This window comes from Tachysurus vachellii, chromosome 24 (assembly GCF_030014155.1).
Source record: "Tachysurus vachellii isolate PV-2020 chromosome 24, HZAU_Pvac_v1, whole genome shotgun sequence".
In the NCBI taxonomy this organism is placed as follows: domain Eukaryota; kingdom Metazoa; phylum Chordata; class Actinopteri; order Siluriformes; family Bagridae; genus Tachysurus; species Tachysurus vachellii.
Window position 1 is genome coordinate 15239139 of NC_083483.1, and position 17176 is coordinate 15256314.

The 17176-nt window shown below is 38.6% G+C and overlaps 2 protein-coding genes across 4 annotated transcripts in view; one reads left to right on the forward strand and one right to left on the reverse strand.

The window, feature by feature from the left end:
* Window positions 1–5234: 5234 nt before the first annotated feature.
* On the forward strand, window positions 5235–10093 carry LOC132839520 (uncharacterized). 3 transcript variants are annotated; one of them, XM_060860543.1, is made up of 3 exons: window positions 5235–5608; window positions 8100–8542; window positions 8636–10093. In XM_060860543.1, the coding sequence occupies exons 2-3, from the start codon at window positions 8120–8122 to the stop codon at window positions 9227–9229; spliced, it is 1017 nt and encodes a 338-aa protein (XP_060716526.1). In that variant the 5' UTR covers window positions 5235–5608; window positions 8100–8119; the 3' UTR covers window positions 9230–10093. The 3 variants fall into 3 exon arrangements, with proteins under 3 accessions (XP_060716526.1, XP_060716527.1, XP_060716525.1); XM_060860544.1 differs by having other exon boundaries at window positions 8714–10093; XM_060860542.1 differs by having other exon boundaries at window positions 8100–10093.
* A 2370-nt stretch (window positions 10094–12463) lies between these two features.
* The window catches only part of peli1a (pellino E3 ubiquitin protein ligase 1a), a 13855-nt gene continuing 9142 nt past the window's right edge, over window positions 12464–17176 (reverse strand). The window contains exons 4-7 of the mRNA XM_060860529.1: window positions 16207–16308; window positions 15688–15879; window positions 15341–15529; window positions 12464–14436 (exon numbers count right to left, since the gene is read on the reverse strand). Coding sequence (XP_060716512.1) covers window positions 13813–14436; window positions 15341–15529; window positions 15688–15879; window positions 16207–16308 — 1107 coding nt within the window. The 3' untranslated portion in view covers window positions 12464–13812. The remainder of the gene's footprint in view (window positions 14437–15340; window positions 15530–15687; window positions 15880–16206; window positions 16309–17176) is intronic.

The following is a 17176-nucleotide window of genomic DNA, read 5'->3' on the forward strand; positions in this document are numbered from 1 at the left end:
ATAGTGCGGTATCTATCTCTTGACATTACTTTGGCAGGAAAAGGCACAGAGAAAATGTTGTCCTGTCTCCAGTAGTCCCTGATGGAGATCATCTTTACCATGGTCATATAAAATAGTAGTCCAATGTAGCGGTACATCTCAGTGGCGCTGACATCTTTCCATTTATACTTGCAACCCTTTGCTGTTGCCCTGGCAGCCTGAGCGTTGGTGTTACAGCATAGAGTTGAAACCGCATTCTCAGAAAAAAACATTTTGAAGAGACTCAGGGGTGTGTGTGCATCCGCAGGACTCAGCTGTGGTCCAGGTTCCCGTGCAGGAAAGAAACTCAAAGTGTGTGGAACCACATCAATATCAGTCTCTGTTTTCCATGACAGAACGGACCGCCTGCTGCTCGCCTGGATGTTGGTCTTGAGTCTCTTTGCAACCGGTGCATCATCACTGTCGGTGTTAAATCTGTAAATAAATAAATAAATGGTTAGGGTTAGAAAAATTATTTATAATAAAATAAAATTATTCTACAGTGACACTTTAATAAACTGTACTTACACATTAGTCTCAGTTACTTTGAGAACTGAAAGAGACCTACGGCGGATGTGAGTAACAGGTAAAGGTGATGCAGCCACATTCCTAAAAAAAAAAAATCAGAATTAGTATCATTGTGTATTTTCCAAAGTACTAAGCAACACATTAGTAATAATAATATATAACTAATATATACTAATATAAAATATAACAGAAAAATGAGTACATGTGGACGTACTCTTTATTGTTCCCAGTCGCGTTGCTGCGTCTCGTGCGAGTATCAGACGATGGTGAAAGTGTTGCAGCCACATTCCTAAAAAAAATATCATAATTAGTATCATGTATTTTCAAAGTACAAAGCAACACACCAGTACCTCTTCTGCTTATAAAGAATAATAATGAGAACACAACTGAGATTTAAGAACAAAAACACTTATTGAGATAAGTGAGTTATAAGAGTAATAATACAGACAGACACAACTGTGATTTGAAGATTGTTGTAAACTTTTTCCAGAGAAGACCAGGAGACTTGGATTTCCTTGTGCAGTAGTCTTTATTGTAGATACACAATGAACACGAGTCTTCAAGTCAGAGCGTACTGAAACGGGCGCCGCACTTAGCCGTATGTCACATCACTTAAGATGTAATACTTTGTAATTATACACATTTTAGGGGGCAGTCCCATCAGATAGAGACAAAACACTCAGGTAACAATCAAAGCATGATCCACACCAGATCCTGGAATTTCACCCACCCTAAATCTCAGCAGGGGTGCTAGTAGGTGTTGGGTCCAGGGAATTTACGCAAATTTGCGCAGGGTTAGTAAATCTAATTTAGATTTAGATTTACTAACCCTGCGCAAATTTGCGTAAATTCCCTGGACCCAACACCTACTAGCACCCCTGTTGCGATTTTCACAGGCCTTCAGCTCCATTGTTCTCCTGCTTTTGTTGTGCAAACACACCCATTACCTGTGAGGCCTGACATATTTGCATTTGTTAGCTTAACATAACAGTCTTTCTCAGACCACTTCGTTATCATAGGAATGAGTTCACCTCTAATGCTTGACATTCCTTCTTGACTCAGACCTTGAAACCAATGGTCACCTTAAACAATGGAACATATGTCACAAAGAGACAGATGATATCCTGAGTTACTTTGGCCTTTCCTTTCATATTAATGAGATACAGGAACCATAAGACTAATGTAAAGTTGGAATTTAACTAGCGTTGTAACTCGATTTGGCTTCAGCACGATACAAAAAAGTATACTTGAAATAAAACAATGTCCTAAAATTATTTCCCCACAAGATAAAGAAAAAAACATGGCCTGTCTGTGTGGAAAAATAGACATTAGAGATTTATAAGAGATAACTTTTTATTTAAAGAAGAAATAGATGTTTGGTTTATAGAAATAAAAAAGACAACTGGCGTAACAAATTTATTAAAGCATATATTAATTACTCATTAAAAATGAGAGGCAACTGTTTTTGTAAAGCATTTAATAAAGAATGTAATAATTCTTTATTAAGAACAACAAAACAGCTGTTTTTGTTAAAGTGTTTAATAAGATAACTGATTATTAAAGAAAGACACTACAACTGTTGTTTTGAGATTTTATCAGGCGCATGCAAAAGAGAAGAGTTCGGAAACAAAAGCAAAAGCCTTTAGACTGAGAAATCAGAGAAATGCCAAAGAAGATGACCTCAAGAGGTTAGATTGTCTATAAAATGCTGGAACATGAGGAGAACGAGAGATGCTTTGCACCTGAAGACCTTCTCTGGCATCACTGACATTGTCTCCATCGCTAATATTGCCTTGACTGCAGAATTTTTTTCATTTATATTTTATTTTATTTCTTGTATATAATCTTTGTAGAATATATGAAGAGTGTCATCTGAACTTTTCTTCTAAAATTAGTATTTTTATGAAGCGTGTGTTTATGTTCACTTATTTCACTTTCATGGCAATGAAAATGACCTATTAATTGCCATTAAAGTAAAATGACTAAACCTAAACATACAAGCTTGATAAAAATGCTCATTTTATACGAAAAGTTGAGACGGCACTTAGAGGCTTTTGCATCTGAAGTCTTCGTATGTAATGCTAGAAATACTAATTGTTATAAATAAATGAACTTATAACTTTGTAACCGGAAAACAAAACAAGCAATTTTTTCCCATGAACATTTTTTATTTGGAAAATCTGTCATTTTAACCGTGTTTAGAAGGATATTTTAAAACTGCTTTTTACTACAGATTACAAAATATATGCTTTAAATAGCTATTTGTAACGTTCTTCATTACCTTACACCAGGTTTGCAGTTGTGTAACTTAATCTAAATACTTTAGAATACTTTCCTTCTTGAGCATCTGTAAATGTTTTACCTTTTGTAATATTTAAGTGTTTAAGTCCCTTAATTTTGCTCTTTGTGAAAAGATGGATCTCAAAATCATAAAGTCACTGCTGGACAAAAGAAAATACTGGAAAATCTGAGAATCTGCAACTATTCAGGGCAGTGTAACTATTCAGAACAAACAAGGGACATTTTGTATTTTGGAGTTTTTTCTCTATCTATTATGTGAAATAGTTTATTCATGACTGTCCAAAATAAAAATAATGTTCAATTTTTATGAGTTTTGCCTATTCTTCCAGGGTTATGTAAGAAATTACAGATAACTGCACCCAAATTCCACTCCAAGGCACACATCTAAAAGAGCTCATTCCTAAAAAGGTTTAAGTATCATAAGGTAACACGTTTTGGACTCTAAACGTATAAACTTGATTCAATCGTTAGTATGGGAGCGGCAGCAGGACATCAAGGATCGCCACAAACAAAGGGTCTACGTGACCGCGATTACCATTTAAAGTGACCACTTGGTTGATAACAATTGTAACAATACCAAGCCAAGGTGTATGTGACCATGATTAACATTTAAAGACAATCAGCTAGACAACAAGGTGTAGCCCAGCCATTTGGGAGACACTCAGCTCTTAAGCTCAATACATATTCAAAGCGGAACTTCATTTAATCTACAAAAAGATGAGCAGGATTTGTTCTGGGTTCTTAATGACTCCGATGAACCCAAAGTACTCCATGTATTTTGTCACTGCTATACTGGAATAAACTTCTTGTTCTTCATTAAGCTCTTCATCCTCATCGTTTTATATTCACTCACATTTTTTTATTTCTTACAGCTATGAAACTTATAAGCAGAAATGTAGATTAGAATGTTTCAGCAGACTGCCAGAGTTTGAGAATCACCAATTGCTGTTTACATGAATTGCCTGTTACAGACTACATAATGTTTGAATGAAATAAATTACATTAAAATTCAATGTAATCCCTTTAGTAATGTGGATATTACTGGATTACCGCCCCTTTAGAATGATATAACAAATATGTAAAACTGAAATTAAACACAGCTTTCAAATTTCAGTATGGAACTAGGTTACATTCAGATACTCCCCATACTTGCTTATTGGTTAGAGACAAAGATCAAGTTACTATCCAAAATGTAAAATGTAAATTTTTTTGCATAGTTTTCATTAATATAATGTTGATTCTGGGTAATTTCTTCATACATGCAAAAGTGTGATGACAAAACTTTTTTTTCTGGATTTTAAAAGAGAGTTTATATATACAATTGTGCATGGTTGTCTCGTGGCTACTGCCATTAAACCAATCAAATTATGGTTGCAGGGGGTGACTATGGGGCTTTTTACACCTGGTCACTTCATGCGATTTCTGTGATCTGATAGCTATCCGATGGTAAAAAGACAAGGTCTAAAAACCCTCCGAAACGTTTTTGAGACGGATATAAATCCGATCGTACAAACCACTTGAAACTGGACAGTTGTCATTTTTTTTTTATTGCATAACAACATCAAACACAAAATACACATTTTGTTCAATGCCACATGAACAAGAGGTATCAATCAAGAAAGAAAAAAATACAAAACTTGAATTCTTTTAAAATATTACATGTTTTCTGAGCTTTTTTGTTTTTTTACTTTTTCCGAAGGAGTACTGTATAACTTGGAACTCATACATAAAATGGGACAGATTTGGTTTACGAAGAGCCCACGTTGTTTTGTGTATATGGTTCTTTCCTAACACAATAAATAGCTGTATAATATATCGTTCATTACTTTCCAAATTATCTCCCTCAAAATAAAAAAACACATCAAATACACCATTTTCTACCATACAACCCAATTTTCTACTAATATAATTTTCCACATCTTTCCAAAAAAGTCTTAAGTAGATACGGTGATAAAACAGATGCAAAATTTTTCCCTTTTCCTGACCATAAAATTCGCCATCATATGAAATATTAAGCTTAAATCTTTCCAGAACATGTTTAACAGGATAAATCCTATGTAGAATTTTGTAAGACACCTCCTTAATTTTATTGTTGACACAAAACTTGTTCAGTATTTTCCATGTTTTATCCCAGTATATATTACTAAATAAGGAAGACCAAAAAAACCTTATAATATATATATATATATGTCTTATAATATAATTGCTACACTTTTTCTTAAAGATATTAACATTGCTGATGTTTAAACTACCACAAAAGTCATCTATATTAATTTGCAATGAACTAGAATTCTTTAAAAGAAATACAAAACTCTTAGGAATTGCAATAGTTCAAGCCACATACGTCAGCACTAAACTCCTCCCAAACGGAAGTACGTCACTCACAACTGACTCACGAGTCGTGCATCGCGCCAGAAACACACAGTAAACGCTGTTTTTTGTAGCATAAACGTCGTAACGCGTGTTTTTCGTCTTCTTTTTGATTGCGTTCTGAAAACCGCCTACACCAAAAGCGTGTTCCGTTTCAATTACCCCGGAAATGAGGTAAAATATATTTGCATTTTAGGCGGGAGTAGAAAGATCGGATCGATATCGGATTCGTCGAGACGCGTTTCTGTGGCCTAATGTAAACGGAACCAGGTGACCAGGTGTTAAAAGGCTCTATAGTCTGTAAAAACTACGATCGGGAAATAATCTCTTCAGGCATTTGGAGTCGTCTGACAGTTTATCTTCTGGTCAAGTCCCATTCTTAGTCCTGCATGTAAGTTTGTTTTACTTTGCTTTGCTTTTAATAATAATAATAATAATAATAATAATAATAATACTAATACTATATTAACTGTAGCCTATGGTTTAGTTGGTAATTATCACAGGTGGGAGTAGGCCGCGTTCACACTGCAAGTCTTATTTATACCAGTGTGAACTGTTTGCTGTTTCGAACTGACCCGCATGCGCAAACGAACAATAACAATTACGTCACACGCAGCACGCCGTCGCGCTAAAAAGTTGGCGAGGTTATGGAGGAAGTAATGCTATAACGTGATGTATTCAATGCAAACATTATGAGCTGGTTCACGTAACCACTTTATATAACACTCTCAACACACACGTTACCAGTAATTGTGACGAATGTCGATGTAGATTGACGTAAAAGTCGCATCAAATCCGCCTTGGCTGTTCACACTGCGGCCACATTGGAAAAGATCAGATTTGGGTCTGATTCAGGACCACATATGGAAGTGATTTGAGTGTTCACACTACTCCTGAAGAAGTCTGACCTGGTCACTTGACCCCAAAAAAATCGGATTTGGGCCACTTTTACCTGCAGTGTGAACATGGCCTTAATGCTCAATTCGGATATTTTGCTCAGATCTGATTTTTTTGTTTGGCTGTTCACATTACCTTTTAAAATGTGGCCTATATCAGATACCAGTGTGAACTGTTTGCTGTTTCGAACTGACCCGCATGCGCAAACGAAGAATAACAATGACGTCACACGCAGCACGCCGTTGCATGTAGACATTTACGTAAAAGTCCACCTTGGCTGTTCACACTGCGGCCACATTGGAAAAAAAATCAGATTTGGGTCTGATTCAGTGTGAACGTGGCCTGTCACATGTGCAAGTCACAAGCAAGGCCAAGTTCACACTGCAGGTAAAAGTGGCCCAAATCTGATTTTTTTTGGGGTCAAGTGACCAGGTCAGACTTCTTCAGGAGTAGTGTGAACACTCAAATCTAGCCCAGATTTTTTCAAATCAGATTCAGACCACTTCCATATGTGGTCCTGAATCAGACCCAAATCTGATTTTTTCCAACGAAGGTGGATTTGATGCACCTTTTACGGCAATCTACATCGACATTCGTCACAATTATGCGCCGGCGAGTACGCACACAAACGTGACTGCGCCTACAAAATGGATCAAATAAACAAAAGTTGCCCTCGACATCCGAAAATTTTCAAAACACTAAGTCTCTGTGCTGCCATTACACAAACATTTAGAAAGAAAAGTGAAAATGCTTACTTTCTCCATAACCTCGCCAACTTGCGCATGCGGGTCAGTTCGAAACAGCAAACAGTTCACACTGGTATCTGATATAGGCCACATTTTAAAAGGTAATGTGAACAGCCAAACAAAAAAATCAGATCTGAGCAAAATATCCGAATTGAGCATTAAGACTTGCAGTGTGAACGCAGCTTAAGTCTCAAGTCATTAATGTCAAGTCAAGGCTTTTTTTAAATATTTGTCAAGCAAGTCTCAAATTCGCGACTTAAGTCTGACTCGAATTAAGTCATATGACTCGAGTCCCCATCTCTGGTAATTATTCCTATATAGCTGTTCAGACTGAACCTATCATGTCTTTAAATATTATCCAAATTATATATTAGGGATATTGATTTGATGTGCTCTATATATGTAGCCTATTTATATGGGGCAGTTCCAGCTACTGTTAATTTAGTTTGAGTAAATAATACAAAAATAAAATGACGCGTTTAATCAATTCATGACGGAGTCTGAATGTTAGATTTTAAAGTTTGTTTTAATGTCATTTGCATGTTAATGACGAGTGACTGACATCAACAACGTGTTATTGTTGATAGTGCAGATAGTAACAATGCATTCCATTAAGTGCTTGAACAATAAAAATAAACATTTAAAGGGTGTTAATTTGCTATTTGATGTATTAATCTATAAATAAATGCACTAAATGACAAAGTAATTCTGATATTTAAAGAGATAAAAAAAGATTTTATAATTACTTAATAAATGTGATAATAAACCATCTATAGAAATCATCAATACAAAAAAGAAAATATAAAACACAAGTACAGTGTTTTAAAAAAAAATCAATGAATGCATTTATAATTAAATACGGGAATGTCATGTTGTAATGATAAACACGCGACGGACCAAGGTAAGCAAAACAAAGTGAGGTTTATTGGAGTCCGTGATCATATATATTGTAAATGAAGCACCACAACGTTGCAGCACACACAAACACACACGCAGGGGATTACCTGTCAGTTATCAACATTAATTAAATAAAATGAAATATAATCAATCTGATGAATAATTGTAATCGATAAACAGCCCTAATTAATTTGTTTTAAGTGTTTGTTTAAAGTGTGAACTGTGGCTTTACATATGTAGTGCCTACTTCTCTTATTGCAAAAAGATTTTTATTGCACAAACTGAATGTATCTTGACGAAAGGTTTAAAGATTCGTCTGTTCCCTTGTTCCCTTTTTTTCAGAGAGAAAATTTCGACCCAAAATGGGTAGAGTTAAAAAAGGACAGAAAGTGCAGAGGAAAGACTTGTGTGCAATGGTTGGTGGCATCGATGCTTTAGTCAGAACAATGAGGAGTTTTAATATTTCAAAGACGGATACAAGTTACTCTTCAAGGATCTGGTCTAAACTCTCTCAGCGCCTGTTTGGTCAAGATCATAAGAAAAACCGTCATTGGCTGTGGGTGATGTGGACCACAAACCGAAACGGAGTAAGGGACTTGGTTACTGAACAACAAACAAATGATCCTCAGGTAATGAATAATAAAGCGACTGACTGTAAAACTGAAGAGCCATCAGTGTTCAAGACAGACAAAAATGATGACGAAAGACAGGTTACAGAAGATGAACAACAGGATGTGTCATTGCATAATATAGTTCTAGTGGAGGAAGCCATCACAGCTGTTGAGGTAGTATCAGACCAAAGTGATGGAGAAGATGTGCAACAGAATGTGTCATTGCAGGATATAGTTCAAGTGGAGGAAGACATCACAGATGTTGAGGTAGTATTAGACCAAAGTGATGGAGAAGATGAACAGCAGAATATAGATCAAGTGGAGGAAGCCTTCACAGATGTTGAGGTAGTATTAGACCAAAGTGATGGAGAAGATGAACAGCAGAATATAGATCAAGTGGAGGAAGACTTCACATATGTTGAGGTTGTATTAGACCAAAGTGATGGAGAAGATGAACAAGAGAATGTCTCATTACAGAGTGGAGTCCAAACTGAACATGGAAAAAGAGGGAACACAAAACAGTGTTCAAAAAGGTTCATAATTACAGTGAACAGAGAGAACTGGCAAACAGTTGTTCCACTGCATGGTTCTACAAAACTGAGACAACCGTGGACCCATGTGTTGTACAACAGTTTCAAAAAGAAAAATCCCTGTTGTACCCTTTCCTTCAGGAGCCAGCATATTAAAACTCCTCACAGCCGGAAAATTAATAGTCCCTATTTAAATATTACAGCAGTTTGTACATTCCCTTCCTGCAGTGCAAAATACTACTTTAAAAGGAAAAAGGAGCCAGTGGGAGACGACCCAGTTAAGATCTATGTGCTACAAAGAGGACAAATTGCACACAAAAAAAGTGAATGAAAATTCAGACTAGCAAAAAACACAGAGGGTTAAACAGAAAACACAAAGGAGTTAAGCCAATTCTCTCACAGTAAACTTCAAAAAACACCCATTCCTGAACTAATTTCATGAAACATAACGCAAAGTCTGAACAAAAATGTTCTAAACGTGATTAGTTCAGAGTTTAGAAAGAGCAAAAGAATTCATGATGACATGTTCATGGAGATGAACCTCACTCGAAATATCATGAAGGAATGTGACACCAAATTTCACAAAGTGCCTGGGTACATACGGAACTTTCAAGTGGACCCCTTCAGCCTACATATGTACACGGAAACAGGAGTAAGCATAGTTGTGTGCAACACCTAAGAAAGAAGACTCCACTGACCCTATAGATTGATGCTACAGGAAATGTTGCATCAGAAGTTCCTGGTCAGACCAAAAGAGTCCTTTACTACTCTCTCAGTGCCTGGATGTGGTCAGAATGCTCCTCCAACCCTCTGTCTGTGAGATGCTGACAAATAAACACTCTATACCACAAATCACGTTCTGGATGATGCAGTTCCTCCGAAAACGTACACAGTACACAAAACTAAGAGTGCACCAGATCGAAACAGACTATAGCTGGGCACTGCTGCAAAGTGTCCTTCTGTCGTTTAACAGGGAGAGCATTGTCAACTACTTGGACAACTAAAGTTGCTAGTAAGATCTTGTAATTACACTAAAAGCCAATATGTTGTATTAGTTTTACCTAGAAAATGCTGTAAATCGATGATTTTTCAAAATCGAACTGCAACCTGTTACAAATATGTTGGTGTTATGCTATTACAATTAAAGCCATTTTAAATTGCTATACAACTTAATAAAAACCAAAGGCAAAAGTGCTGTATGAAAAAATATTTATTAAAACATTTCATATTTCTTACAAAAAATTCAAATTGTACTTTAAAACCAACTGTAACTTTAAGTTAATAGAAATATAAAACATAGGCTGTCATTAAACATAAAAGTTACATGGTTGTTTACATTTTGTTTATAAATTTGTTTGTAAATTGTAAACAGCTTACAGTTAGTTGCGTTGACGGATACAACACAATATTGTAACACATTAGAAAAGGTGTCGGGAAACTCGAATCTGTGAATATGCTGCCAACTTTACTTAAGTGTTTTCCTAACTGTCAAAAACTAATGGGTAACTAGCATGGATTAGCTGCGGTTGTTAACCAAGGACTGAAACAAACCAACGTAACCAGAAATATAATTTCCTAACATTCAATATCATAAAACACATTCTAACTTGTGTAATGCAATCCGTTGCTGTTTGGTTTTTAGATTTCGTTCATTTGAACATCCAAACGCAGCAAAAATGTCCGGCGTCGTCCATGAATTTGAAGTACAAGACCCCTGTTCCAAGATGGCGGCGGTTTTGACGCATTTTTAGAACCCCAAGGCGACATCTAGGTGTAGATAGATATCTATGCATTTTGCACAGCGCGCTTCTCTTAACGTCACATGCGCACTGCTGCCATCTAGCGGTCATCAAACGCAGTCGAGCAAATTTAACCGCTTCTTCTGGGGTTTTTGCTTTTAATATTGCTATAAAGGAATAAGAGCTGTCTCTATAGCCTCCAGAACCACACACTGATCTTATGTTTGAACTGATTCTCTACATAAATAGTTGTTACTAAATCATCCAGAATTAAGTCCTAGGTTTAGTTTATTGGATTGTTAAGTTTCTGGGTTAAGGTAACTTTTTACATTTAGAGTTCTGAGTTTATTTTCCTAACCTTAAATTATTGGTCTGAAATTCCTGTTTGTGAATATTTCAGGCTAAAGCATCTTAGCTCTTTATGTTACAGCCTTAACCTTACAGCACCTTAGGGTGCCAATACTTTTGTAGGCGAGGGGATACGAGCATGTGACATCATCTTAATACCCCTGACGCAATTCCCCTCATTGGCCTGAGTGTTTTGATATGTCACATGTCAATGTTGTGGAAATTTGTGACGTCACATGGTGTCGAGTGAAGCTCTAAGAGGAATTATTCATTCATTCATCTTCTACCGCTTAGCCGAACTACCTCAGGTCACGGGGAGCCTGTGCCTATCTCAGGCGTCATCGGGCATCAAGGCAGGATACACCCTGGACGGAGTGCCAACCCATCGCAGGGCACACACACACACACACTCATTCAATCACACAATCACACACTAGGGACAATTTTCCAGAGATGCCAATCAACCTACCATGCATGTCTTTGGACCGGGGGAGGAAACCGGAGTACCCGGAGGAAACCCCCGAGGCACGGGGAGAACATGCAAACTCCACACACACAAGGCAGAGGCGGGAATCGAACCCCAACCCTGGAGGTGTGAGGCGAACGTGATAACCACTAAGCCACCGTGCCCCCCTAAGAGGAATTACTCTTCATAAATTAATTAATTAAATAATAATAATAAGCTTATAAAGCCCTTACAAGCCAACATAATTATTCACAGCCTTTGCCATGACTTGAACCTGATTGAACATCTCTGGAGAGATCTAAAATGACCAATGCTCACCATCCAACCTGATGGAGCTTGAGAGGTCCTGCAATGAACAACGGGAGAAACTGAGGGGAAAAAAATAGATGTGCCAAGCTTGTAGCATCATACTCATAAAGACACGAGCCTGTGATTGAAGATGCTTCAACAAAGTATTAAACAAATGCTGTGTGATTTTTTTTTTATTTTTTCATTTTTATTTTTTTTTAAATTTCTAATAACTTTGCAAAGTTTTCAAACAAAATGTTATCATGTTCTTCTTATAGGCTATTGTTTGTACAATACAAAAGTAATGAATTAAATCCGTTTTGGAAAGACTAACATACCAAAATGTGTAAAAACTGAAGAGCTCTGAATACTTTCTGGATGCACTGTAAGGTTCCCAGGTTGAAGATCTTGGTTGCTAAGGCTTAATTTTTGATCCATAACCATTTTTGATACTGTTACTGGGTTAAAAATCGAAGGTTTCAGGCTGTAATTTTCTCAGTTTTTGTGCCTGGCATTAACTTACCAAGCTTAAGTTCTTTCCTCTAAGCAAATGATAGTCAATTTAAATATGCTAAATGCTAAAAATGCTAATGGTTAGCGATATTATAGTAGCATATAATATGCTGATATATTTAATTATTAGAAAAAGGTGAAGTGTTCTTCTAAGACTATCATTAAATCCCATATGTATTAATGAATCTTACACCTCCAACAAAAACACAGGTTTTTACCATTAAACTTTATTTTTAAAAAATGCCCCAGAGTCAAAAATGTAAAATAGTTACGCTGTAGTGTGTTTCAGCATGGTTAATATTAAACATAAAAAAGTTCAGCGTCATGTCATACTTTGGAATGAAAGAAAAAAAACTACAACAAAAACGACGAAATAAGATAATTGCAAGCAGCGATGACAGGGTCCAAGCACCAAAGGTACAGATTGTTGAATTTTTAAGCAGTAAGTGCCTTTTATAGAGTGTAGTAATGAACAAAACACAATACCGTGATGACCAGGTCTACTAAAGTGTCTGTACAGCTTGAGTAAATGCCACAGAAGATTTAAGAAACTGTACATTTCACTCGACACACCCCTTCATCAGCATTTTTTCACTTTAACAGTCAAAGCCTTACCATGTGGCTGTAATTTGTACCTGTATATCACTCAGTGCTGAATGTTTTAGTGAGTCCAAACAAAATTTATTTATTTTATTTATATATATATACACATTTGACCAATTGTAAGCCCTTGCTTATGTGATTGGCGGCTCTGCTATCCATCATTAATTTCATCCATAACTCATCCATAATTTCCCTTGGACAGATACAACCTAGTGATTAAAATGTTAGCTGAAATAGAAGAAGGATGTTAGCAAGAGAGCAGCAACAATCAGACTGAGAGTTTAGCTAGCTAACATTACATTGGAGTAACTCCAATTAGCCAGCTAACTATAATCGTATCGCAAAATAGAAGGCTAATCTTACATTAAGATTGTCACAAATAAATAGTCCAATGGCTAGCTTGATTAGCTGTTAGCTTTTATCACTCTAAGACATGATAAACCTCAAGTTTCTGAACCTCAAGGGTCATTTTGTATGGATGACATCAGCAGGGTTCATCTCGCTAATTTTTCAGAAGCTGGACCATGTGTAGCTTGGCAGGACTTGGGATTGGTCAGTAGATAAATACTTGGTCGCTTACTTATATTTATATTGATAGATAAATAAACATTTACACACGCCTGTGCTAACAGTGCAGTCTGTCTACAGCAGCGACACCTTAATGTTGTCTTTTGGAATGGAAAGTGCTGTTTCATGTCACGGGTTTATGACTTCCTGAAGGACTGTGAGATACACAAGTGGATGCAAGGCTTCATGAGCCAACATCACTGATTTCAAGACATTGAGAGCATCACAAGAGCATTGGGAGTTTCTGGCAGCGTGGTGAGAGAGAGGGAAGACGGGAAGGAAAATAAGACAGGGCCAGAGAAGCAGTGAGAGCAATACCATTCAGATTTGAGCAGCAGTTGGTCAGGCAGTGAAGAAAGCTGTCCAAATTCATATCACATACATGGGCGCTCAGTCTGGCGCTCCCTGAAAGATGAGCCTGACGTAGGGTCTGTCTCGTGCTAGCTGCTTCATGCAGAAGGGGCAAGCTGGGTAAAAAGAACTGGCACCACAGGGCAGCGGAGTTTTACTCCAGTACACTACAGTGGCCTCTGAGCAGACGTGACCACATGGCACAAAGGCATAAGATGGAGGGCCTGTGTCCACACAGAGCCGTGACTCACGACCCAGCGTCAACGCCACATACAGGCCTCGAGCCCGACACAGAGGGCACTCCCTGTCCTTGTCACTTTCCCTTGCTCCCTTCACAAAATCCTCTTCATTCTCCTCCTTCTCTTCCTCGTGCTCTTCTCTCCCTCTGCCCCGCCACGGGTGGAAGCCGTGCACGTGGCCGCAGCACAGGTAGGCCCAGGGTTGCTGCGGCTGATGGCATTCAGGTTTGTCCAGACTGGGGAAGGCCAGAGTGTGCAGCAGGACAGGACAATGTGGACGTGCAGCATTCAGCTTCACCCTCAGCTCCTCCAAGTGTTCTGGTCCAGGAGAGCGCGAGAGCGCCGCTGCAGAGCGCCAGAGCAGGGTCACACCACACAGATCAATCAGAGATCCGTCCAACAGCACCTGAGACTCATCCATCACCTGCACAGACAAAAAGAGGTAGAAAATGATAATAAGAAATGTAAAGAGAGATGGGAGGAGATTTCTATGATCGGTTATAGGGAGTCTGATCACCTGTACTGACTCTGCAGCTTCAGCAGGGGGCAGCACCACATTCCCGACTAACCCTTCTGTGTGAGTCTGAGTATGTGTTTGTGTGTTGGGGTGGGGGGGTGGGGGAGGGTTAAATAGATGATGTGGTGCCATTTTCTGTAAGGAGGTGTTTATTTACAAAAGGAGTCTCCAGTGCCTGCGTTTTCTAACAGTCAGAATATATAAGGTTTTCTCTTTAAAAATGAGAAGTTGAGAAAACTTTTCGACAGAGAAAGAGAAGTGGGGGAAGCTGCTGAGGGAACGAACGTTGTGAAGAATTTGTATACAATTCTATATAGATGTATAGAATATTCAGAGAAACTGAACTTTGTCCTGTGTCTCATTATCCACACCTCTTTATCTCTGTACCCACTGTTTTTATTCATGTTAGTGTAACCAGTTGACTTCCTATTTAAACTGTCACTCATGCAACATCAACATAATAGGAGGAGAACAATAATATTCCTGCTAGCGCATACACACTCAAGACTCTGAAGAAATCAAAACATGTTTAATTAATGAGATACATGTTCATGTCAAACAAAACTCTGCTCCGATGACTAAGAAATGTCTCTGTGTCTTTGTGCAGAAACAATACATTGTGAAAAAGCTTCAGAGCATGACTAATGTTGTTTTTTAGAATTTACACACACACACACACACACACATCCATCACAAACCTTAGACAAATATGCAGAAGAAGCAGATTGACTTCAATAACATCTTGAACCATCTTGCGTGTACTTTTTGTGTGTGTGTGTGTTTGTGTGTCTGTGTGTACATGGTATCTGACCTGCTGGCCCTTGCTCTGAGCAGCTCTGGTCATTCGGAGTGTGTGAACGTTGCCACAGACGGAGATCTCTCTCCACACTCCAGGCTCACACGAGCCAGTAAACTCGCCTTTCGGCCGCATAACCAGAATGCCATTAGTGGTCAAACCGTCCATCTGACCACCGAGTGAACGCCACTTAGCCGCCTTCTCCTGCAAAGCAAACACACACACATATATATATATATATATATATATATATATTACACTTCAGTGCAACTACAGAGTTAATATAGACTTTTCATCCCCATTTGTGTGTGTGTGTGTGTTTGAGAGAAAGAGAGAGAGAGAGAGAGGGAGAGGAAACGCACTCCGAGAAAGATGTTCCTGGAGCAGTCGAAGCCGGCAGCGTACACTCGGGCAGTGTAGGGTGGAGAACGCTCACACACAATCCGACACGCAAACCGAGAGATGGTGCTCTGGAAGGAACCAGAGTGTCCTTTACTATGGCCCAGTGGGTTTGCCACCACAATGTCAATTTGGCTCTCACTGCATCTACCGATCTGAGAGAGAGAGAGAGAGAGAGAGAGAGAAAGTTTGTTAAACACTTTGCTGAATTTTTGTGTACAGAAGAGGTCAAACCAACATACACATTTGTGTGTGTGTATGTCTGTGTGTGTGTGAATGTGTGTGTGTAGGTGTGTGTGTGTATGTGTGTGTCTGTGTGTGTAGGTGTGTGTGTGTGAGTGTATGTGTGTGTGTCTGTGTGTGTAGGTGTGTGTGTGTGTGTAGGTGTGTGTGTGTAGGTGGGTGTGTGTGTGTGTGTGTAGGTGTGTGTGTGTGTGTGTGTGTGTGTGTAGGTGTGTGTGTGTGTAGGTGTGTGTGTATACCTGAAACATGTCAGTCTCATTGTCGTCTGTGTACTCCACCACCACTGTCTCAGCGCTTGACAGTGTGTAAGAGACGCTGTGCTGATTGTTATTACTGATCACCTACAGAATAGAAAAACAACAGTGAGGTGTGTGTGTGTGTGTGTGTGTGTCTGTGTGTGTTCATGGTTCAGTGATTTCTGTCCCGGACCCAAACCCCTGATAAATAAAGAGGGTTGCGTCAGGAAGAGCATTACTGTCGGTCAAGGAAGTAGAGGAGGGAGAAGGGTTCGTAGACCGAGAGAGAAGAGGAAAGGCAGGAGTATAGATCTGAGAATAGGGACTCTTAATGTTTATACAATGACAGGGAAACGTAGAGAGCTGGTGGACATGATGGAGAGAAGAAAGGTAGATATACTGTGTGTGCAGGAGACCAGGGGGAAGGGGAACAAAGTATGTGGTATTGGAGGGGGATATAAACTGTTTTATTATGATGTGGATAGGAAGAGAAATGGGGTAGGAGTGATACTGAAGGATGAGTGTGTGAGGAACGTTTTAGAGGTTCAGTGGTTGTGCATCACAAGTAGGGTGTGAGTTAGGAGAGAAGGAGAGATTCTGGAGTGAGTTAGATGAGGTGATGGAGAGTATTTGAAGATGGGAGAGAGTCGATGTTGGTGAGGGGAAGAGAGGTGATGAGGAGGTGATGGGCAGGTTTGGTGTTAAGGAAAGGAACCTAGAAGGACAGATAGTGGTGGACTTTGTTAAGCCGACAGGTAGACAACATTCTATATAGACGAGACAATCTGAGAGACATCGTGAGGAATTCAGATAGATGATGAGAAAGGACTGAAGGAAGTAGACAGAATTATAAGGAATCATGGAGGAGAAGGACGTGACAAAGACCAAACAATGAGTTGGATGCCAGGTTAGACACATGGGAAGGTGAGATGGACTTGTACAGATTAGCAAGACAGAGAGGTAGAGAAGGGAA

What these genes read in the sequence shown, in the direction of transcription:
- LOC132839520 (XM_060860542.1), top strand. Translation starts at nt 8,120, where the DNA reads ATGGGTAGAGTTAAAAAAGGACAGAAAGTGCAGAGGAAAGACTTGTGT.